Raw genomic sequence first — 24596 nt, 5'->3', positions numbered from 1 at the left:
TGCAACGAATGGCAGACGAGCGGCCGGCGCCGCGGCCCCCGGCGCTCTGGGAGGCGCGGCCGGCCGGTAGGAGCGACCCGGCGGGCGCCGCCGACCCCCCAGGAGGAAGAGCGAGGGCAGACATTACGCTTCAGGCGCACTCGCTCACACACAAACGCACACTCTATAAAACTAACGCGGCTGAAGCCCAGGAGAGGACGAGAGACAGTCCGGTCCAAAGCGTCTCCTGGAGGCGGAGCCTCGTGTTCCCACCGCCGGAGGCGAGCGTCTACGCGCAGGAGGACGTGTAAACATCAACGTGTGAGCGACGGATTATTCTGCCGGGCCGACGGAGCGAGGATGTGGCGCCGGTCGGGGGGTCGTTTGCAGGTTAACGATGGCGGCGGGCAGGCGGCGGTGCGAGTCTCTCCACCGTCGGAAATGTACATTCATCCACCGTTGGGGGGGGGGGCAGGTCAGGGGGGGCGCACCAACTGATCCTGAGGCTTTTCCAGCGGTCCGATAAAAAGACTCTCGCTTCGTGAGCTCGCTCAAAATAAACAGCAGTAGAGGTAGCGGAGGACGCCGTACCACAGGAAGCCGGAGGCGAACGCCAGCGACTGCACGACGCACAGCCACACGGGGTCCAGCGCCACCCGCCGGGAGACCGCCTCCTCCTGGAGGGGGAACGACCCTGTCGGGGGGGGGCGAGAACACAGCGTCAGAGGTCGAGATCCGAACCGTCGCAACATTCTGTGCTACGAAGAATGGAGTCCGTAAAAAAAAAGTAAAAATCTTATTCTAACATTAAAACCACATTTATGGATGAACTCTGATTCACTTTGACTTTTCATGGTTGCTGTAGAAAGATACCGAGAACGATCCAGAACCTTCTGACGATGATCCAGGTCACCGTGCAGGTCCAGTTAGGAGGGGAACGAGCCGCTCGCGTGCGTTTCAAAGCATCATCGAGCGGGCGCTAAAACAACACGTCGCCGACATTTCAGACGGACCTGTGTCGTAGAAGTGGGCCAGCAGCTCCTCCTTCTCCACGAACCTCTGATACAGCCAGTCGGTCAGGGCCTCCGCCTGCACGGGAACCTCCTTGATCGGGTACATCCTGAGGGAACAGAGGAACATGGAACGATCACAAATGAAAGAAACGAGTACGTCCTGACATCTTAGAACCCCCCCCCCCCACGAAATGAGGTTCACAGCAGAATTAAATCATGATGCAATTAGCTCCTTAGCAAAAAAACCAACTAGTATTTTAACAAGGTCAAGTTTAGGCGGCAGTGTCGTTTCCGGCCACAGGGCGTCACTGTTGAGCCGCAGGCCCACGCGGGTGGTCACCTTCAAACAGAGGTTACCTCCTCCTCCCCTCAGGCCTACGCTTCCTCGGCACTCAACGTTTGTTCGACCGTTTGACCGGAGAGCTTCTTCCAGACGGCGAGTAATAAGTGCATCGGTATTGATCCCCAAAATGATCGCTCTCCATTATCGCTATCGCTGCACTCCCGTCAGATTCCTCCCGCCCCCTGGAAGCTGTCAAACGGGACAGCGGCGACCCCGACTCAAAACCGTCCTCCCGGACGAAAGCAGGAAATAATCACCGCCGTTCCCACGGGAACGCTTTATCTTGGTAAAGTGAGGAATGTTTGCTCATTAGTGGTGTAAGGATGAGCCAGATGGGAGGAGCTTAGACTCAGTTTGACAAACGATTCATCTCCTAACTTTTTACAGACTCTGCTCTTCCCTGCTGTGATATTTCGGTAAACCCAATATTATTGATCGTTATTTCCTAATGTTTACCTTCTCCCTGAACCTCAGTCTGAAGGTTAACATTATTAACTCTTTGAGTGCCATTGTTTTTTTCTCGCCCAAACATTCGCTGAAAATGGCGGGCACTCAATGGGTTAAAAGACCTCACCCAGGACTGGACCAGAATCTGGTGAGGTTCAGGCTGGCCTGTTCCACCTCCCAGCACCGGAGCAGCTGATCCAACACAGACTTCCGTCTGCAGACCGTTTGCATGGGAGCCGTTCCGTGTCAAAACGGAACGAGCGCCGCCGTTACGTCTCGGTTAACACGAAACTACAAGACGGAACCCCGCTGGGATCCGCCGCCTTCACCCGGGTGGAGTTTAGAGCGAAGCCGGCACGACTCGAGCTGCCCCAAACCCAGAGCGCAGCTGTTGGGGCGACCCGATAGGGTGGTTAAGTCGCTGCACGAAGCTCCTCCTCCTCTGGATAGCCGAGACACTTTTGACGGATATCCACCCTATCTGCTTCCTTCTGTCGGAAGGAGGACGCAAAGGCAACTTAGCAATCGCTACGGGAACCACGGAAACCCGGACGGCTGCCTGTAAGCCAATAGCAGCCGTCCGTCATTCTAGAGCGCTGACGTCTTTGCAGATCAACACGGCGCAGCTTCCTGTGACCCAACGGATGTAAAAATAAGGAGAGCGGCTAATAATAGATCGACGGTCTGTGGCATTAGCTTGATGCGCTACAAACGTCCAGGCTGCCGTGGTCAGCCGTCTCGTTTCCGCTGGCAGGAAGTAGATTACAAGGCGTTTATCAGCTCGCCTGCAGGCTACACGGCTACGCTAACGGTACAGCCTCAGGGACGGGGACGCTGCGTTGAGAGAAACGTAAACCTCGTACTACGATGTCAGTCTTTCACCCGTTGTGCCCGGAGGCGTAACGAAATGTGCAACGGCGCCGGATGTGGCGAGGAACCGACGGCGCATCCGTCTCTCATTTCCACGGGGAACTCTTGACGCCGTCCCGCTCGTGAACCCGACGCCCTGGTGAACGGAGACATCGGCGACGGCGTTTCAGCTCCCCCCCCCGGCAGGAACGTAAACATTCCCACGTCAATGATTGGACGGTGCAATCAGAAGGACTCCTACGCGCCGTTTGTCTGCGCCACGTCAAACGTTTAATCTGCAATCGGGCAGAAGTCGCCGGGTTAATGGCGACGTTGAAGCGCCGACGTGCTTCCTCTCCGGCTGGAGGACATCCGTGTTCCCGGGAATATTTAGGAGCAGAACAATTAAGAAGGAGGAATCAGGAAAGAATACTTTAAGTACCGACGGCTAAAAGCAGCAGACGAACGGCGGTTCGGTTCAGCCCCACGCGCGGCCGTCTCGGCGTGCCGTGGGGGCCGCGGGGCTTCATTTATAAACACTTATTCGCTACAGGGATTGGTCGTTATCACTATTCCTGACATACGAGACTCCGGGGAACAATTTCACGGCGTCTTCAATTAGAGCTTGTTTTAACAGGAGGCGCGCAGAGCAGCGACGGATCCTCATCGCACGCGACGGCAACCGCCTGAAGCCAACACAGCCGTGGCGGACGGCGATGATGAAATCCTGGACGCCACGAAGCGTCGATGCGTCTCGGAGACGGAGAGCGTGCCACGCGTTTGCACCGGGGTCACGTTCTTACAGCTCTTATCTGTGTCCACATGGCAGGAGCTCACTTTCACCTGGTCACTACGCCACAAGTCACCGCTGAGGACAAAGGTGAGGACTGAAGGGGGGGGGTCGGGGGTCGGTGCACCCTGTTGTTGATAAGGGAATGCTCGATCCAGTTAGGAGGGGAACGAGCTGCTTGGCGGAGGTCAGAGCTCTCCAGCTGCTTTTCTAGTTTAACAATGAGCTCAGAGAAAAAGAGAATCTCCCTCGGGCATCTCAAAACTGCTCCGGCTGCAAACTCAACACTTTCTGCTCCAGCGCTTTGTCCCGGAGAGAACGCCAGGTGTGCGGCTCCAAAGCGTCCGCGTGATGACCGGGCAGATTCCGTAAATCATTCCTCCTCTCAGACGACCTCAAACGGCGGCTTTCAGAAACGCGAGCAACGGCAGAAAATACAAAATAAAAACTGAGAGGAGAAGGTGCATTTAAGAGATGACTTTAGCCCCTCCCGCCTTCGCCTGGCCTATGCACACCCACCTGCCACTCACACTGACTGGGATTACAGGGAGCGGGGGCTGGGGGGGGGGTGAGGCAGGGAGACAGAAAAAAAAGGGAGATGAACGATTAAAAAAGAAGCGAGCTCTCGGCGCGGGTTTTGAAGCCGACGCTCATGCACGGTGGAATTTATAGGACTCGGGTCCATTTTAAAAGGCCAGCTAGCGGGAGAAGCTAAGCTAAAGCAGCGCCCCGGCGCTCACAGCTGGCCAGTGGTCAATCCGACACCCGACAGCGCCCGGCGTCACGCCGACTGAATCCGCCGCGCCGCACGCTTTCTGACAACACCGCCAAAAACCGGTGAAAACAACGGAAGCCCGGAAGGCGCTCTGGAGGCCGGCCGGACGGGGAAGCCCCGGTTACCGTGGGAAAACCGGTGGTTCCCAGATCAGCTGGACGCGGAAGTCATGAGATCACCCGCAGCGGAAACGATGCATGAGAATCCCGGCGCGATCTTTCTAGGTCTAGGTCTGCAGGAAGGCGTGTCCTGACGCAGCAGAAACGCTGACGCCCCCCCCCCAGTGGTCCCATTAATCCTCTTGTTGACATCGCACCTGCTTCGGTATCAGCGTCATCAACGCGAATGCTAACGGGAGCGGCGGCGCCGCTGAGCTTCGCCGGGAGCCTTTTAAAACACCTTTTATGAAGAGAAAAACGACCCGACTCTCACCTGTAGTGGACGTGTGTGACCGACGGAGGCCTGTAGCCAAAGATCCAGGTCTGGATGTCCATGGGTCGGGCTTTGGGGTACGCTATGGTCATATCTATCACCCACTGCAGGCCTTTGCGTTTGTTACCTGTAAAGCAAGAAATGCAAATAGTGAAATACTGAATGAGTTAGGTCGGACGTGCATGAACGTTCCCCCCACAGGCAGCCCGGCGTGTCTCCGGGGTCGAGGGTCGCAGCCCCCCGGGATGACACGCGGACGCCCAGACGATGTCATCACAGAGGCCAGATCGGCGTCTCCAGCTATTCTCGGACGCGTGTGACGGCGGCGAGGCCAAATTAAGGTGAGACACCTGCCGAAGCGACGGCCGGATAACAGTCAGGCCCGACCCGACGGCGGCGTCTGGGGGTCACCGCAACATAAACACCGGCGCCTCAATATCGTGTTTCCGTCGCCGCCTATTTCTGACCGGGCGACGCGGGAGAGGAAGTCAAACCTGGGCGCTCATCGGATCAGCATGTCTGAGAGGGTTTTACAGCTGATCAGCCTCAGCAGTAACAACCGGGACTCATAGTGGGGGGGGGGGGCATCAGACGGTCACTCACTGAGCACTCCCCCCCCCCGGGGGTCGAGGCATCGCTGCTGCCCGAGGGCGCCGTGACAAACAACACTAAGTCAAAATGACATCAGAGGGGACGTGTCCTCCTGTGAATGATCAGGGGAACAAATTGCACAAACAGCGGCCCCTCCCACTGATTGGCTCGCCCTATCAAAACGCACTTACCTGTAGGGTGACCTGGAGCCTCATTTGCAGGATAAATGACTCACAGGTGCGAACTTTGCTCACCTGCTAACGGCAAATTGTGTTTTATAACATCCGCTCCGCACTGTGAACCTCACCGGCGTGCACGCTGCGTGCGTGCACACTGCGGGCGTGCACACTGCGGGCGTGCACGCTGCGTGGCAGATACACACATTTAAATCAAATCCCAGCTTCTCCAAGCAGCCCATTTGTCTCTCGAGTGAGTCAGCTAGCTCTGGGCGACCTCTGCAACCTCGTGGAGGGTCGGAGCGAGACAGGAACACGTCGGATCGGCCGCTCACACATAAGAGCAACGTGCTACTTCTGGGCCTCAGTGTGTGTGTGTGTGGGGGGGGGGGGGGGGTGCTTCAGAAGCTTTGCAGAGCTAACTGCATTTTGCTTGGTAAACAACGACTGTGCGTTTCTGCGTCCAGATTTACGACGGAAGTCTCTGCCGGGAACAAAAGCCGCGTTCCTCTGATCAATGGGATCAGCGCCGTCAGCGCCGTCACTAAAGCGACTAGCCCGTCATATCTTCCCGTAAACGAGCAATGAACTAAATGATGGCTTTGATTGATGAGGGTTGAGATCACAAGTCCACAAAGTCTGACTTTTGGACTGGAGCAACTCTGCTGAATATGAAACCTGCCCGTTTTATTTAGAGCTGGTCTCTAGACGGATAAAAGATGGCCTGGGGTTTCAAGGGGGGGGGGGGCCTTGACCTCGGCGTCCCCCTGATCCTCCGCCTTTCATTTATAACGGGATCCTTGGACTCTGAGCCAACGTGAGATTATATCTAAAAGCAAAATCTACCCACAACAGCTACTGAAGCTAACTTTGCTGGGGCAGGGCTCACATATCCAGAGCCCAGGGACGCGGGACTCACGTCTCAGCAGGAGACAACAGACGGAGGTCTGGATTGAGCAGCGGGACCAAGACAGATTTCCTTTTACCTGTCTGGTTAGGGGTCCCGGTCTCGCCGCCCACGCTGCCGTTCTCCTGCTGCGCCGACAGGGTTTTCAGGATGACCTGGGTGGCGCCGAGGCGTGGCAACGTGACGTGGGTCAGGTGGGGTAGGGAACGCTTCTTGGCGAACAACTGGCTGGTTTCCCGCCGCTTGCGAAGGAAGCCGCCCTCGGGGAACAGCACGATCCACTTCCTGTCACGGCTGTGGTAGTATTTGTCGAGATGATCTTTCAGGTAGATGAGCTGCTTGTCTCGGTGAGCTTTACCCTTTATTTTTTATTTTTTGGAACAAAACAAAACAAAATGTGTTTGTAAAAAGTTAAGCACGCAAGAATCGGCGTTAGAGACTCCGGTTGTTTCACATCACGACTCAGACTCAGAGCACTCAGAGCAGCATTAGCGGATTCAAAAACCGACGGCATTAAGAGCATTAACAGCGACGGGACGGACCCCAGCCGGATGGATTCACAGCTAGGCCCGGTCAAAAGCCATTTTAAATGCATTAGCATAGCCAGACTGGACTCTGTGTCTCACGCGAGCACGCATGTCACTGCGGTTCGCAGGAAAATGACCAAATATGGTCAGGGTTTACCCAAAACAATAATCTGCAGAGCGTTCATTTCAGCCGAAATTCAATCAATCAATCTGAACTTTAAGGCTAAGGTATCAATTATTGCCACGTTAGAAATAAATAGAAATCCACGGCAAATAAAAACATTAAAAATGCTTGGAAAAGGCTGGATGTGAATAAATTTCAGAGCATTGGTAGTTTACGAGCTGCCCCTGAATGCACCGTACAGAAGCAGACAGCTGTTGTCCGCGGGAGGACACGGCTTTAAAGCCCAAAGCCGTTGTGGGACGCTTCTCCTCTCACCTGTCTGATGAAGAAGTCCCCGTGAATCAGGGACACGAGGCCGAAGTTGGTGTATTTGAACACATGGTCCATCAACCACATCATCTTCTGTACCACCTGAATCAGAGCAAGAACACATGGACAGTCTGTAACACGACACCCCCCCCCCCCTCATATTCGCCCGAAGCAAAGCACACGACTTTGGCTTCGGTGCCAAAGCCGGCACAAACTGATACAGCCCCCGCCGAGCGCTTCCGCCCCCGTGACCTGCACGATGCAGCGTTGGCTTACAGGCCGTTCAGCGCTAAGAGGATAAACGGGGGGGGGGGGGTCATGTCGTCATGTTTCTGAAGCTCAGTAGCTTCGGATCGGTGCCAGTCCCCGCCAAACTACATACACACAAGACGCTTGAACGCACCGTCCCGTTCCCAGCCACAAAGTGACGGGACAGAGATTCATGTCCTCGTCAAATAATTCTGTTATTAAAAATAATTATGTTGTTAAAAATAATTATGTTGGATCTGAACGCTCACTCCTGCTGCGGAGACATTCGTTGTCCCGGAGACATTGTCCCGGAGACATTCGTTGTCCCGGAGACATGCGTTGTCCCGGAGACATGCGTTGTCCCGGAGACATGCGTTGTCCCGGAGACATTCGTTGTCCCGTTGCCAGACGCTGTTCCTGGTTGCGATTAGCCTGTACACCTGGCTAACAGGTCCGTCTGCACAACTCAACAGGCAGCCGATTCGCTCGCATCGTCCGGAGCGGAACAAAACAAACATTTATTCAGCGTGCGCTTCGTTCCCGCCTCATGACCACGGCGCGTTGCATCCGTCGAAAGCCCCGGCAGCGTGCTCCGGCTTACAGCGCCCGCAGTTCCTCTCCGTAACCGGATAATCGGCTGTGGATAAACACCTCATTATGCAACACGGGTAGAATCCGCATTGTGAACGCGAGCCGCTGCGAGACGTCACGGCGAGCATGAAGACGCTTCCCGTTTACGGGCCGCTTGAGGCCGCGGTAGAAAACGCCGCTAAGCTGTCGAAACGCACATTTTGTAACTGGAGCCCCTGGAAGCGTCTGCGCTGCGCTGTAACGCCAACAGCTGTGGAATGCCCCCCCCTGCTCCCAGACGCAAGCCCGCTCACATATGAAGTAACCCCTCCCCCCTGTTTGTGGAACTACCGGCCGAACTTTTAAACGGCGTGCGTCCCAAACTGCGGTAGTGGGGACTCCTCCCACCCATTTGTCTCCTTACCGTGCCCTTGTCTTGCAGGCACATCATCAAGGTGCACACGTCCCCCGTGGATTGGTGGTTGACGATGACCATGGCCTCCTCTTCGGAGATGGGCCGTACATCATGCCCCCACTCCATCACTGCAGGGAACAACACACGTTATTCAACTCTGGAGGCATTTTGGGATGCGTCGCCATGACGCTTTTCCTGAAGAAGCTAATCTAAATATGAATCCGAAACACGAGCTCACTCATTTCTTGCGACGCTTTAATTATTATTATTTTTTAGACAAGAACACGGTGGGTATTTGGCAAAGATGACAGGCTGACTACGCAAAGCCTCACAAGGGAATCTGTGTCAACATATGGGCGGTCCCAGTCGCACGAGGTTAGACAAAAATATGACACGCGAGAGTGCCAAACCGCGACCGCCGGCAGGCAGCCATATCTGATCTGCTTTAATCAATATGGAAAATATTCATTACTGTCGTCTCTGAACTGAGTCAATGTTTAACGATATCAGAGCTTTAAATCGGTTTATCTTGACACAATAGAAGAATTACTGACGAGGAGGAGGAGGAGAAGGAGTCCTGCCGTAACCAATGCCGACGGGGAAACACTCGTTACCGATTGTGTTGTTTCTGATTAAATCAAGATAATCATTCAATTTCGATCAGGGGACTTTGCAGGACTGAAAACGCGACGTTCATTAGTCCGCCGGGGGGGGGGGTCCCAATATCCAATTTCCTTATAAAGAGATTAAAGAAAGTGATTTCTGAAGTAGAACCATTTTAAGATCCCCCCCCCCCCCCCACCCAAGATGTAAAAAAAAAATACAAACAGAAAGTATGAAAAATACATCCAGTAGTTCACATTACTTTGGATACATGCCACGGAAAAGATGGCCGACCATCACCCTAAAATAACTACGTTACACAAGTAGAAAATAAAAGCAGTCAATAGAAATATCGCTGCCTCGACGCCCTGCACCTTCATCAGGATGACGAAAATGGGAGGAGTTGTTGTTGGCGTGTTCAATTTACACCCTCACCTCCCAGCCTTCTGGGAGATCAACCCTCGTGAGCACAAAAAGCAAGCGACACCCATGACACCTGACGGGATAATGTCGGATGCACCTCCGTCGCTCTCCGAGGGCCCCGTTGCCGCCGGAGATGAGCAGAAATGATACGATAGAGATGGGTCATCTGTCAGAGAGAATACATTCGGGAACCCGTCTTTGATAGATGACACAGTTAGCGCAGCAGGATGACAGCCGCGCTGCCGGCTAATGCGCTACCCGCGGCCAGCTAAACGGTCCACGGCTGACCTTGCTGCTCATCACGCCCGAGTGTGGCCAAACATATCCGCATCACGGCTCCGGGGGTTGAACCGCCAACCTCTGGTGATGCAAACGTGTTCCGGAGCTTCAAACCCAAAGCCACGCCCTCAGGCTGCAGCGCCATTATTCCTTGCTGACTCCGCCTCCCTTCCCGCTATGTCTTGACGCACATGAAACTTTTACAAAAGTACTAAATCCTATCCAATCCTGAAAATAAAATGTTCAAAACAAGGAACATTTTTAAGGAGGCGTGGCTCAAACAGGTGAGATCATCCAGGGGTCAGCGTGATGTGAGCACGCCATCACAGTCCAGAGAATAAGTCTTATCAGCGAAGTGACTGATAACGTGCGTGTGTGTGTGTGTGTGTGGGCGCACAATGGCCGACCAGAGGCTTTAACAAAGGTTATAAAGCCTTAAAGGGAAATGCAAACAGGTGTGACACAGTTTGAACCGTTCATCTCGATTCCAATTCTGGAACGACGCGAGCATTTCAGCGAACAAGCAGGATCTTGTTTTTGTTTGTTTGTTGTGCGTTCGCTTCGACCTGGAGCACCTAAATCGTGTCCAAAGGTCACAGTCCAAAGGTCACGCACACCGTGCAGGGAACTGAGGGTTACACACAGTAACGGCGCTGATCAGCTCAAAAAGCCGCGTGAAAATGCCCTTGAATGTGGGTCACGACGCCGACGCTCCCCCCCCCCCCCACCCGACGCCTCCACAAACAGACACTATATTTACTATCGCCAGCGTTGGCCATTTCCTGACAGTCGCATATAATTCATCCTTCTGAGCTGACCCATATACGCCAAATGGCGATCCCAGGGATTTGACACTCGGCACGCGTGGGCAGGACTACGAACCCGTAACGGAGGACGTTGCACTCGGAGCAGCGGCGCACGGCGTGCGATCGGGGCCGAGATGATCACATACAGAACAGCGAGACCGACTGTAAAATCACAGATCAAAGTAAACGTCACGGTCAATCAAGGCGTGCAGCGGACGTCGGCTCAGCCAAAAACCCAGGTGTTCCATTGGCTGAGAGCTTTACATCATTCATTAGCGTGCCCCCCCCCCCCCCGACGTCCACCACTTAGCTTACAAGCATTCTGCTCGCCGCTCTGTGCAACCAAACACCAGTGAACGCCTGAATCACTCCAAGATACTCAACCGGCCAGTAAAGGGGAACCAAAACAGAAACGAAACAGACACTTAGCGTATCCGGTAGCTCTTCTTCTAACTTCGAAGTACAATTATCCTAAAGAACAAATACTGTGGGCAGTGAGTTTCCTTTACGATTGATTTGGCCTGTGAAATGTCACGCCACAATTCGAGAGGTTAAAGGTCGAAACTACATTTACTCATTTAGTGTACTTCCATTTAGACGAAGGCTACACAACAAAACGTGCGTCGCAAACTGTGATGACACACACTAAGGCTAAGCACAATAAAATATGAGAAACATGTGATTTGTTCAAATTCAAGTGACTTTTTTTTATTATTTTTATCCCCGAGGGGCAATTTTAGGCATTTGTGTGAAAAACAAGAGCTAAATCTCATAAAATAACAGAAGCTCTGAATAAAACTCGCTGATCCTCGACAGGTGAGACATCTTACCTGTGTAACCTGCGACCCAGCCCCACGAAGACACCATCGCCAGCATCCATTTAAACATAATCCCCTCCGCGTGCCAGAACGCGGAGCTGTCCCACAGCCGGAGCGGCTGGAGGAGCAGCAGGTTCAGGCAGTAGGACGGGATGGCCACGCAGTTGTTGAGGATCATGAACACGAAGCGGATCCCAGCCTTGAGCAGAAGCCAGCCCAGCCCGCCGGCCCCGTCCTCCGCGAGCTGCGCCATCCTGATCCACGGCGTCTGGAACGGAGGTACGGCAGCGGTCAGCATCATCCGGTTTAACCGGGGCGGGGGGGAGCAGCAACAACCCCGCTAGCTAGCCGCTTATCCTTATCTGCGATACACGCATGAACAGGACCATAAAAGGGCGAGACGTGGACGAGCACTTTGGAGCATGCTAGCTAGCTAGCACAGCGTTAGCTTCAAGATAAGTTAGCTGCATGATAAACGTGCCGACCTTTGATGACGAACCCGATTCGACACAGATTAAAAAGAGGAAGTTCAGACATCGATGCGTTTCACGGAACAGCATCAATGGCTAATTCCGGACGCCGGATTATTGGCGGCTCCGTGCAAAACGCGCAATGTTCGCGTGTCATCATCCAGACTATAATCCGTGTCGGCGGTTCAGCGAGACTTTGATCACTCACCCGATTATTGTCGTGGAAGCATCAAAGGACAGCCGGAGATGTAGCTAAATGTTGGGACGAGATAAGCGGTGTCACGTGTAGCTAACCTATACGGTTAGGTTAGCATTTTTTTTTTATAGTTGGCATGGCCGGTCTTTATCAAATCTGGGGATAATGTGGAATTGGGTGATAATGTTATAATAAAGCCGGCGCGATAAAACAGCGATTGCGCCCATTTAGCTGATGTTTTTCGGGGGGGGGAAGGGGGGGGGCTGTTCGAGTCCCGCCGGGCATCGTTAGCTCGGCTAGCTGGCTAGCGAGCAGCTCCGCCTGAGTATCGCTGGCCCCATCTCAGCCGGAGATACCGGGATAATTCCACCGATGCCTCATCATCATCGAGTTAGCTAACGTTAGCTACCGAGTTCCCATTAGCGAACACGGACGCGGTGATAGCCGGCGCCGATATGAACACAGTTAGTTAGACTATCGACGCAAACACTGTAATTAACAAAAACAAAATAAAGACGAAGGAAGGCGATTCTCCCCCCGCCCCCCTTTCTGGGTTGGCAGGAACCCGTTATCTTTCTCAAGATCCGGAGCAACACAGCGTCAAAGTACGCAAAACGCCGATACAAACGGAAGTGATTCCTCTGTACCTTCACAATAAAAGCGTTGACTGTGTGTAGATAACATTTGACACTAGATAGGGATTATATATTTTCTGCTTTACTCATTATTATCAGTGTTTGTTACGGTACATTTTATTTTAAATACCAGTCAAGCACATTACAGCTTATTTGATCGTTAACCAAAACCTTTATTTTGAAAACCAAAAGGACAGTTCCGTCACCTGACGCCGTCTTTTTTCTCCCTAACGAGATTAAGTGCGCAGGCTCTCATCAAGCGCTTGTTCCCAAACCTATTAACGAAATATGATTTTAAATATTGTGACTTAATCATGTGTATTAAACATCTTTTTTTTCTGTCGACGTCATCATTTGAGTTTGTATCATTATTTAATCACGTTAGAATGAAAGAAAAAGGTTCGAATGGAGATTTATGAACAATATAAGATTCTTTTCCCCGCAGGATTCGGGGTTTATGTTAAATACTGAACATGAAATTCGGAAAGTCGGAACAGACAAGTTGATCTGACAAAAGGTTTTAAAACATTTTTGTCCACAACTATGACCATGCTCCGCCCCCTGGTGGACTGTTACGTCATTACACGTCATGCACAAAGGACATTCGGCACTGGATTGGCTTGAAGGTTACCGCGTCTGTGAAATGACATGAAATTAATAAAATCAGGGAATTTAAAGCGTTTTTCATATTTGACCTTTACCCTGAAAATATTCACCACCATTGTTTTGCGATGTCTTTCCTCCGTTACACCCCAGCCAACATTATTTTAAAAATATAAATTCTACGTGCAGCACTGAAAGGAAATCTGTGCTTTTATTCATTGAGGAAAATATATGTACAAGTTTTTTTAACAAATCATTGGCAGTACATTTGCTAGAAGCGAGAGTATGCGCCCCTCTGCGACGCAGGCTGCGCCCCGCCTTGCTGCAGCTGATGGCGAAGCTGCTGGGAGTAAGGATCCTCCAAGGATTTCACAGACACCATGGTCTTGGGCCCGGTTTTCCACTCGATGCCGCTCTCATCCACAACGGAGGCCTCGACAGTGACGCTGTGAGTGCCCAAGATGGAGAAATTAAGCAAGAACTGCGTGCTGAAGTAATCGTTGTGGGGTTCTACCCGCTGCTCGATCTCATTGGTTCTGGTGTCGAGAGGAATCTAAAAGAAAATCGATGGGAGGGTTATCATTAATGGAGCACAAAATTCCATCATTAATGCCAGAAGTCATGTGATCTGTGGGTAAATAAAGGACATAAACTAATTACCTTATAGTCGGGCCCCGTCTTGCTGTGAAGAACTGACGTGACGTTGAGGCACACGGACTGAATCTTCCGGAAGAGTCCAGGAGTTGAACCGTGTTGCACCACCCCCTCCACCTTCAGGGTCAGCTGCTGATTGTGCTGCACTGGGATGGGCTCACTCGGAGTTCGTGGGGAAGGAGAGATGGCGAGCTGCAGAGAATCCCAGACGAAACGGGGTGAAGAGCCGAAGCATGGGTGTATCACACACACACACACACACACACACACACACACACACACACAGAAGGGTATAGCTAGATGTACCTTTATGCTTGTTGACTGGAGCTTTTGGAAGAAGTACCTCTGGAAAGACAGCGGGACTTTCAGCAAAGCTATGACGGCAGCGCAGAGACAACTTGTGTGCTGCAACAACAAACACCAGGCGATGCAATGTCATCTGCTGCTCAAAGCTTTTACGTTCAGACACGATTACAGACGCACGTTCAAGTTCGCATCCCTGACGAAGTTCACTCCGGATGCATCGCATTCAAAAAGGAACGGGAACGAGGCAACCACAAAAAACAAAACCCGAAATGCCTCCAGTCGCAGCGAAAGAAGAAAGAAGAAGCGTGAAGCGGTAGAACGAACTCTCAGTCTGGTGTTTGTACGTCACAGATCTGCAGCCACATTGTGCTCTTCTCACCAGGAAGGAAACCGGAGTGTGCTTCTGAGTGAGGCCCTCCACCTCCTCCAACACACGACTGAAGACCGACGTCATCCGTCGTTCGTACTCGCTCTCCGTCTGGATGGATGCCAGGGTCCCGTAGTCCTGAAAACTGCATTACAGAGACAATCCGTCACAGTCGCACGTCTGGCAGGAAGACGCTCCCCTCAGTCTTCACTGCCAGAATGTTTCAAACAAAGACAGACAAAAATGAAATCAATCTGAAGCAGGTCGCCCCGATTCCACCTTTGTGCGCCGAGCGAGCGCTCACCTGGCCGCCTGCGGGTCCAGGATCAGCGCTTCTATTATATGAGAGACGAGCAAACAGCTCTGCTGCTGTCTGGGCGGACTGTTAAAGAGGAAACAGAAAGGAGAGACGACTCTACAGCGGAGAAACCAGCGTCGTGTAAAGGTCAGAGGTCAGCAGACGAGGCGTCGGTTTAAGGATACAGCTCCACGTTGCGAAGCGTGGCGTAATCGGCGTCGAAGGAGGACTGGTGGAGGTCGGCGTAGCGGGCGGCAAGACTTCTGAACTCGTCCATGCAGACCTTCATCTGAGAGGACACAAGCAGCAGCAACTTGATGGTGAGCGACATTCGGGGCAGGATTAATCGTCATGGATACGTCAACCCCTGCGGGACACCGCGGAGGAGGTCGAGATCGTTTTCACGCCCGTGTCCGTTAAAAATGCATTTTGGCTTATTAAAAAAAGAAAAGGTCACGGCTGATCGTTCTGACCTGCATGGCGATCCGGCCACACCTCTGCAGGTCGTTGCCCGAGGTGAGGGCGGTGCTGGTGGCGATGGCGGGAGGAGGGCTGGTTTTCAAGCTGTTGCAGGTGCAGATGAGTTGCGACAGGGCCTGGAGGGCGTCGATCCGCAGCTTGATGAAGTCGCACTGGAAGGTCAACGGGCTCAGGGGAGTGCTGGCAGCCTGGGCGACAAACACAGCGAATGAGACGCCGTCCCCGAGAAACAACCGTTGTGAATCCCCCCCGAGACACGGCGACGCAATCAGCCCTCAAGCTCTCCTTCTATACGACGTTCTTCATGGCGTGATCTTCACCGCGACCTCCAAACTCACGGAACTGACCGTGAGGGAAGCGACGCCCTTCTGGTAGGAGCGCAGGGCTTCTGCGATGGCGGTCATGGCTCCGCTGTCGTCCCCGTCATCCACGTGGCTCAGGCACTGCTCTGCCTGGGAGAACTCTTTCAGGCTGTTGAGCCAGAAGTAGAAATGTTCCGACGCCACCCGGGTGCGCAGGCTCTGGTAGAGCTCGCTGGAGAACTCGTGGCAGCCCTGCGGATCGGCGGCACAGAAGACGCGACCGGCGAGTTGATCCAAGTCGGTTTCGCTTGTTTGAATTAAAATCTCCCAAAGCCTCAAACAACTCTGCATATTTTCCCATTTGTCCAACTTGGTGGAGTCCCATCCCATAATATTCTAATTATGCACAAACTGCTGGACCCACTTCCATTCGACCTGTGAGCTTCGGTTAATGATCCGAATTTGTCTGGTTGAATGCAGCCGTGAGTGAATGTGGCACTTTGGTGGCTGCAAGACGGCCCTTCTAGTCATTACAAAATTTCAAATTTCGAATTTCAGATTTAAACGCCGAGGAGCAGATGACGCACCATGCGGGAGGCCTGGCGTGCGATGCGGTACACCGTCCAGCCGTTAGCGACGTGCTCCAGCTGCTGCTTGATGACGGTCTTCACCTCGGCGGACAGAGACGACTGGCTGGCCACGAAAATCACCGTCGCCAAGGAAACCTGCGAGCGATGGCGGCGGGACAAATCCGAACGTTTGACCAACGGGATCAGACGCAAGCGACGGCGGGAAACGACGAGCGCGTCTTGGCGCGCGAAACGTAAAAGCTGCATTCGAACGCGGTGGGAGATTCCGTTTCCAGCTGGAGCAGCGGAGGACGTCCGGCGCTCACCAGAAGCTCCTGCTGCTTGTCTGTCGAGGAGCGGCTCGCCACCCTGTAGAGGTCCACCAGGTCGCCCAGCATTCCCTCGCCCAACACCGGCAGATGGGTGGCGATGGCCGCCAGAGCGTGACACACGAGGACGCGGGAGCAGTCGCAGGATAAGTGGAGCTGGCCGAGCAGGAACTCCACGGCCGATTGGCTGAGGTAAGGGCGACCTTTCAGCAGTTTAACCAATGAGGTGAGGGCGGTCTGGAGATGAGGCGAAAAAGCAGGACGGGCGTTCAAGAGTTAATGAGCCTGAAAATGATCCAGTCGGAAGTGCTTGATTTATTATATGAACTTAAGTCTGCTCTTTGGGCACGTTGCCCTAAATTTATGATGTGAAGACGTAGATTTCTAGACGGGAGACAACACTGGAACGGTTCCCAGATTAAATTTGCCGTCCTGTGATATCCAAGAGAGGAAAGGAACGTCACTCATCATCGATTTAGCATCAAATAGCACAAACAAAGCGAGAGTCCCGGATCATCGTGCGTCTCAGAAGTTAAAATATCGTAAACGCCTCCCAACGTGGACGTTTTACTATTAAGCTGTAACTTCAGACGGATCGAGAACAAGACGCGACTTCCTTCTCTTGACTTCTGACAAAAGCCGGACAGAATTTGAAATGTGAAACTCTTGCGCGAGATAAAATGTCAAGTTTTCCTTCCTACATTTTTCCGAAAACCCTTTTCACCCGACAGAAGAAGCAGAAACTGAACCGTCTTACTTTGAGAGTGGCCTGAGCCCCGGAGCTGCCGTCCTGACTGCAAAGCATCAGAAGGGACTCCACTGCAAAAACCGTGTCCTGCTCCAGCTGGCCCATATCTGATGGAGAGAGACGCACGCCGACGTCAGCGGGAGGAATTTAAACCCAGCCATGGTTGGGTAAAACCAACCTTTCCCCGGACAGGAAATGGAAATGTTGGAGAGCACTATGACGCCGTGAGCAGCCACCGCCAGGTTGCTATGGTAACAGCATTCCTGTGCCAGTTTAACCAGGTCAGTGAGGCGCGGGGGGACCGAAGGACAACCTGGGAAGAACGCGTGAGAGGAATAAAGGTGAAGCTCCTCTTCAAATACATTGTCTTTGCGACGGAGAACGATTTAGAAGTGAGCACAACCTGCCGTGTTGCTAAAGTACTGCTTGAGCGCGATTGTTCCGGAGAGGGTGGAGAGGACGGCCAGCATCCCCAGCTTCAAACTGCTGTAAGGGCTGGAGAGGGCGCACTCGCAGAGAGTCTGCAGCGATACAAACATTCAGCCTGTCAACCGACGCAACAAAACAAACAAAAACCACATCCCGCAGCGACACCTGAACGCACCTGCGTGTTTTCTCTGATCCAGAGGTGAGGAGCCTTTTTAGCCAGGAGCTTCAGGTCACTGATCGAGAGTCTCTTCACGGCCTTTCTCGGGTCATCTCTCAGGTACTGCAGGAGGAGCTGAAGCTGCACGGATGGGAATTCAAACCGTAAGTCACGTCCGTCGCATCGAGAAGGTGGATCCATAGAAGGTCATTCCGGTTACTGAAGATCTGCGTTTCGCTCCTATACCTGCTTCGGAATGTCGATGAGGGAGGAGGCAGCCAGCTGGGTAAAGGTGTGCAGGGTGACGATGACCATGGGGGTGGAGGGGTAAGAGTTGACCAAGTGCTGGAGGAGCTCTCTGCTGCTGGAGGCCAGGCCGGCGTCGTGATGCATGTGCTGCAGCATCGGGATCAACTTCAGCTTCAGCTCCACCGGAGTGTCTAAACCTAAATGAGACGTTAATGAGACGGGAGGTGAGACTCGAGAGCAACCCCCCCCCCCCCCCCCCCAGCGCAGAACAGAGGACTTACCTTGAATCATCTCACTGACTTTGTTGCAAATCCCAGCAGCAAAATCTCTGAAAAATAAACCAGTGAAACAGAAATAGGCATCAAGCACAACCCCGCCCGTTTATATTTACGTGCAAACAGACGAAACGGCAGTTTTCCTTACTTTGACTGCGCCGAGAAGCTCGCGGCCGCGAATATGGCGGCCTCCACTTCTACGTTGTCGTGGGAGTCCAGACTTTGGCGAATACTGTGATGGGCATTCTTCCTCTCTGGGATGATGGAGGCCAAACTTCCAAGCATCCTGAACAGAAGGAGCAACAAAGAAATCGATTTAGGCGTCAGCAAAGCGGGAGAGAGGGAGGCTGGGAAGAGTCTCTCACGCTTTTAGGGACAACGTTAGATTCTTGATTGTAGTTTATAAATACGTCGAAGATGAAAGGCTTGAGTGCTTTATGGATCATTTACCTCAGAGTGATGGCTCTGGCCACGGGGTCGTTGCTGTGGATGACTGAAAACACCCTTTTGACAAACTCGTCCACATTGAGGATCTTTTCCAGATGCTTCTCACTCTGTTGAGTTACTTTGAGCACGCAGAGACGCAAGAAGTTGTTCCTGGAACCAAAGAAAAGATTGTGCAAACTGTTCACGGATCACGCACAGGATAGACTTTTACTCTGGAAAATTTATTTATTTTATTTATTGATTAAATAGATTTTACAATCTGACAACACTATTTTTCTTTTTCTTATGAATGTGTTACTTTCTTAGTTTTTTATTTTATTTTATAAAATGATGCTGCCCTAGTTCACATCTATATAAAATATGTGCTGTATATAAGCACCTACTCCTCGGTGACGTTTTGGATTGAAAAACTTTACGTATACAAAATAATATAGATATAATCATTTCACAGTGATCTGAACTACCAACTTATTACCGATCTATACCCAAGTCTGAAGATGTCTGCTAGTTTCAGAAAGGCAGAGTTGATGAGGATCGGGAACGGATACTTCTGGAAGAGTTTGGGGAACAGCACCACAGCCTCGCACTGTTCTCCCAGCTTCCCCGATCGCAACCCTGGAAGTGAAGAGCCGCCACTGATCACAACAAAGCACATCACGGCTAATGCTAACTCGTTAGCAAGCGGGGTGACGCACCTTTGTCCAGCTCCATGAGCGCGGAGTTCGCGTCCAGCTCTTGTTCGCCATAACAAGCTTCCGATAGGAATGAACGCGCAGTAGAAAGCGACATTATCAAATAAATATTTGTGAATTAGAGAAAAAAGGCTGCTAGCATTTCAATACACAGGCGGTCTAACTCAAACCGGATGTAAATTAAATAAATTCAATATTAGTTCCGGTTCAGGGTCAATTCGAAGTTGAATCCAATATCAAACTATTTATTCTCTTCAACGATCAAATATTCCAGGCAGCACATAGTTTAAAAAAACATATTTCAGTTTTGAGTCTGTATAAGAAGTATTTTAAAATCGTATTTTATTCGTAGCATCGGGAAAAGTATTTTGAAAAGTAAGTTATCCGGCTTCTAGGAGAAAGCGGATGTGATGTCATGCCGTGAGATGGCTTATCAACCAATAGTCGCTTGCAACGCATATTTAGCGGGGGATTCGGGCTTCTCGGGCGATCTATTCGCGGGAAAGAACGGCAGCGGCGATACGGGAGCGGATCATCGGCGAACGATCTGACGATCATCTGAATAATACAAAAACCGATTACCGGGTCATCGTTTGCCGCAGTGAGGGGATGCTTTTCCGCTCAATTGTCGACAGAGAAGTGGGCAGACGAAAGCAGAACGGTGAGTAATTAGCGTCTTTCAGTGTGCTCTTTACTAAGCTGCAGGCTAACTTGCGCTATCTCACCTTTAAGTGTGGTTAAAAAAAGAACTAACCATCCGGATTTATGTTTGCAGCTGTAGCTCGATTCTGCATGCGATAGTTTACTGTTGGATGTTTTCTCTGTTGCCATAGCAGTTGATTTTATCTTCATTATTAAAAATCCGCTTTGGTGAGTCAAACAGGAATCACTTGTGTCTGCATTAAAAGTAACTGAGACTCGCACAGAGATTAATTTGGTTTTGTGTAGTAATAGCTGCAATCAAATATGGACAGGAATGTTTTTTTAGTCTTGAGAATATAACTGATCTGATCAAAACAGTGCGCAAAAATGAAAAATTTACACAAACATGCACATACAATGAGGAAAAACAATCATTTAGTAATTGTGGAGTTTTTGTCTTGGTAGTTTATATGTAGTAGCAAATTTTTTTTTTACTACTCTAGTTTAAACTACTTCATAATCATTGTTTAAAAATGTGATCTTTCCCATCCTTCCTACAGGTCTGTGGCCCAGATACCCCCTTAGCTCTCTGCTGGGGGGCTTCCAGTGCATCCGGCACGATGAACACATCTCCTACGGCAACCAGGGTGACTCTGTGCCGCCGTTCGGCTTGGCTTTCTCCGGTAACCCCAACGGACAGAGTGTGTCCTACTAACAGCAGAGCTGTTGCTCTTAATGCCTCTAACCTGTGTGTTCCATCTCTCTTCAGCCGGGGAGCTGCGGAATGTCCTTGCGGTGGCTAATGAGGAAGGAATTGTTCGGATCTACAACACGGAGAGCCGGGAAAAGGCTCTCCTCAAAGGTTGGCGCTAGGGATTCATTTTCACGGAAGTCCTAGTGCTATCAGGGAATAACAGCGTGTGCCTTTTCACAGAATGGCTGTCCCACGAGAATGCAGTCTTCGACATAGCCTGGGTACCCGGGGAGGCTCGGTTGGTAGGTACAGTATCATAGCGTCTACGGCTGGCTTTAGCTTTAGCTGTTTCGAGCTCCTTGTAAACCGTCTTTACGGTCTCAGGTGACTGCTGGCGGCGATCAGATGGCCAGGCTGTGGGACGTGAACTCGGGAGAGATGTTGGGCGGCTTTAAGGGCCATCTCTGCAGCCTCAAGTCTGTAGCGTTCGCGCCAAACCAGAACGGTACGCTGATAGCAAGGTTCTTTAGTCCCATGTTTGCTTCCTATGGAGGATTGATCTGGGTCAATGCTTCTGTTAAACAGCTGCCTTCTGTACCGGTGGCAGGGATGGGAACATTATGGTCTGGGACACCAGGTGCAGCAAGAAAGGTATGGAATCTAAATAAGATGGCACTGGTTTTATAGCTGGATTGTGTACCAGTGCCGGCTTGATCCTGACATTTGTTTGGCCATTAAGCTCCATACAAATGATTTAAATCTCAAGTTTAATCATCTTTGTTTCGTGCCTCGATTATTCCATAAATTCCTATTATTATTATGGAGAATGAAAACCGACGCTGGGAAGACGATATTCCTATAACGGCCTTTGTCCGACCGATAACCTGCGTGTCTTCCTCCCAGATGGCTTCTACAGACAGGTGAAACAGATCAGTGGCGCTCACAACAAATCGGAGACGAATCCCTCCGCCAAGACGAAGAAGAGGAGGAGCGGCCCTCGGGGCATGGCGCCGAGCGTGGTGAGTCTCCTCGGCGACTTGAACGAATCCTTCGTTGTGCACGAAGGAAAGCTGATCCTCCGGCGTCCGCTCTCCCCTGCAGGACTCCCAGCAGAGTGTTACGGTGGTTCTATTCCAGGATCAGCACACCCTCATCTCCTCGGGGGCTGTCGATGGGTAAATTACTTTTCTGGGACGCACAGCGACGCAGCACAGAGCCGAAGAAAAAAACCCATTTGCATGAATGCGTTTTGTTTGTGTCGACCAGAGTAATAAAGATGTGGGATCTGAGGAAGAACTACAACTCCCACCGTCAGAGTCCTGTTCCCCTGCAGACGTACCCATACCCGGGGTCTTGCATGCGCATGAGATTGGGTGAGTTTCGGTCCGCGCTTTTATCGCCCTTAACCGGAAAAGAAACCGAAAAGACCCGAGTCGCCTGATTGGTTGTTTTGAATGTGCTGCAGGATATTCCGGTCTCGTTCTGGACTCCGCGAGATCCAACGTCTTCTGCAACTGCACCGACGACAGCATCTACATGTTCAATGTCAGCGGGATAAAAACGACTCCAGGTGAGCCTGGTGCGGCACGGAGGAGGAGGCGGAGCCAGGAGAACTGCAGACGGTCGTGTATCTATCACGATTCCTTTCCCCCCCCCCACAGTGGCGGTTTACAGCGGCCACCAGAACTCCTCCTTTTATGTGAAGTCCGCTATCAGCCCGGGTGACGAGTTCCTGGCCAGCGGCTCCAGCGACCATCACGCATATATCTGGAAGGTGTGGCCTCCGTGTTATTTTTGCTGAGATGTATTGGCATCGGTTCCATGAGTTGCGTTTAACGGGCGAGTTCTGTTTCAAACGGGATGGTTGCGTTTCAGGTTTCCGACCCGAAACGTCCTCCGACGCTGCTCCGAGGCCACGGCGAGGAAGTGACGTCTGTTGTGTGGTGCCCGACAGATTTTACGAAGGTGAACCACCAGTTTCTTTTGAGTTCCCCCCCCCAACACTCTTCATATAAACCTCTGACAGTCTGTCAACGCGGCTCTGCTGGCAGATCGCTTCCTGTTCTGACGACCACACCGTGCGGGTCTGGAGGCTTCGCCGGGAAGCGGATGAGGCTCCGCGTCCAGTGGGACGGCCCAACCTGGTGGGCTGGGCCTGCCCCAAGTCCCCCACAAGTAAGCGGCACAACCTCCACGGCTGATCTGTCTGTGTTTTTGTGTCGCTTGCCTTCCTGCCCCTGAATGCAACACGTGGCGTTCAAAAATACCCTCGAACTAATGAGGACTTCTTGCTTTCATTCAGAGGCAGGTATCAGAGCGGAAACAACTCCTGCCAAGACGCAGTGGACGGAGCGTCTCGGTGGACTAGCGTCACCTCGGGTTGCGTCCTGCGCTCCCAGTGGCGCTGCATTGCCTCTGCCCTCGAGCACCGCCTCGCCTGTCCCGTCTAAGGATGCTCAGCCGGCAACCGTTCAGCAGAAAAAAACATCTATCGAACAGTGGTTATCCCCCAGCCCCAAATCCGCGTGGGTCAGCCCCCCGTGTCCCCAGAGCTCATTGAGCGGCACCCCTCCCTCAGAACGACGGGCCAAACGAAGGCTGGAGACCGGCGGCGGCGACGCCGCGTCTGCAGGCTGTGAGGGTGAAGAAGGCTGCGACTGCGTTGCTGAACTCCACCCCACTGCAAAGAGAAACCGGAGCCAGGCCAGAGCCTGCTGCCCCGTTCAAGAGGGCCAGGTACAAAAAGACCGTCACACGGAGGAAGACGAGCAATCCTCGCCGAAACGGGCTGGGAAGGAAAATTGTGCTCCCGGAGGAATGAACTGGTTGTCAGCCATGAGCCAAAAGATGAGCGAAGGACAGGGAAGTCCCGGAACTCCCAGAAGACCCAGCGCCTGTAAGAAACGAGAAGGCAAGACGCCGGCTTCAAAAGTAAGCACCAAAGCGAGAGAATCCTTCATTCATTTATTGTGCTTTTCCTCTCTGGCACGCTGCTGTGTGGCGTTCAGCATGAGAATGTCCGCCGTGGATGGATATTTGGGAAATCACTTGTTTGAAATTTTGGTCATGAGGTCTGTTTCCTTATTTCCTTTCCCGGTGAGTGATGCCAAATCTGATTTGATTTTGGTGCCGATCAAGAGTGAAGTCGAGCTGCACCTGTGGTCCTACCGCCGGCAGGGGGCGCCAGACTCTACAAGAGGGTGCTCCATCACAGATTTGAAATATGGCCACAAATCTCGTGAAGAAGAGAGTCACAGGGGAAAACGTATCATTTTCAGATTTATTAATTAGATTCTCAGTTCCAGAATTAGCGATCTGATTCGACACGTGCGACATTCGATGGAGAATGGCTGCAGCCTAATAGAAATATCCACATTTGATCTTTGCAGTCTTTATCCGTGTTCATGTTTGTTTGGGAATGCGTTCTAGCCAATAAGATGAATACTATAATTGACCTAGTTTGTTGTTTGTTGTTTCTCCAGACCATCCGCTCACCACAAACCATGAAGAAGATCTCCACGTATTTCACAAGGAGGCCTCTGGAGTGACCACAATCGGATGTAAAAAAAAAAAAAGAGATTTTTTTAGAATTTATTTTTTAACCTAAACTACCAAACAATAAGCCACAA

General features: G+C 51.8%; 3 protein-coding genes across 3 annotated transcripts; 1 reads left to right on the top strand and 2 right to left on the bottom strand.

Moving 5' to 3' along the window:
• Positions 1-231: 231 nt before the first annotated feature.
• Positions 232-12246, bottom strand: lpgat1 (lysophosphatidylglycerol acyltransferase 1). The gene is made up of 8 exons (XM_068753959.1): positions 12104-12246; positions 11438-11693; positions 8506-8624; positions 7269-7364; positions 6382-6661; positions 4629-4755; positions 993-1099; positions 232-673 (listed from the first exon to the last, which is right to left on the bottom strand). Exons 2-8 carry the CDS (start codon positions 11676-11678, stop codon positions 531-533), a joined length of 1113 nt encoding a protein of 370 aa, XP_068610060.1. The 5' UTR covers positions 11679-11693; positions 12104-12246; the 3' UTR covers positions 232-530.
• Positions 12247-13542: 1296 nt separating this feature from the next.
• ints7 (integrator complex subunit 7) lies at positions 13543-19728 on the bottom strand. Its single transcript, XM_068753780.1, has 20 exons — positions 19635-19728; positions 19425-19554; positions 18943-19089; positions 18641-18778; positions 18499-18545; positions 18215-18414; positions 17987-18109; positions 17786-17903; positions 17561-17695; positions 17392-17489; positions 16632-16871; positions 16324-16461; positions 15782-15988; positions 15428-15622; positions 15140-15243; positions 14961-15029; positions 14669-14801; positions 14290-14328; positions 13990-14175; positions 13543-13882 (listed from the first exon to the last, which is right to left on the bottom strand). The coding sequence occupies exons 1-20, from the start codon at positions 19726-19728 to the stop codon at positions 13601-13603; spliced, it is 2823 nt and encodes a 940-aa protein (XP_068609881.1). The 3' UTR covers positions 13543-13600.
• Positions 19729-20240: 512 nt separating this feature from the next.
• Positions 20241-24523, top strand: dtl (denticleless E3 ubiquitin protein ligase homolog (Drosophila)). The gene is made up of 15 exons (XM_068753935.1): positions 20241-20292; positions 20834-20956; positions 21043-21135; positions 21208-21269; positions 21352-21472; positions 21553-21618; positions 21871-21986; positions 22069-22142; positions 22234-22340; positions 22433-22537; positions 22629-22741; positions 22843-22932; positions 23019-23142; positions 23270-23898; positions 24450-24523. Exons 1-15 carry the CDS (start codon positions 20241-20243, stop codon positions 24513-24515), a joined length of 1941 nt encoding a protein of 646 aa, XP_068610036.1. The 3' UTR covers positions 24516-24523.
• The last annotated feature ends 73 nt before the right edge of the window (positions 24524-24596 follow it).

This window comes from Brachionichthys hirsutus, chromosome 20 (assembly GCF_040956055.1).
Source record: "Brachionichthys hirsutus isolate HB-005 chromosome 20, CSIRO-AGI_Bhir_v1, whole genome shotgun sequence".
In the NCBI taxonomy this organism is placed as follows: domain Eukaryota; kingdom Metazoa; phylum Chordata; class Actinopteri; order Lophiiformes; family Brachionichthyidae; genus Brachionichthys; species Brachionichthys hirsutus.
This window is presented reverse-complemented; position numbering and strand designations above follow the sequence as displayed.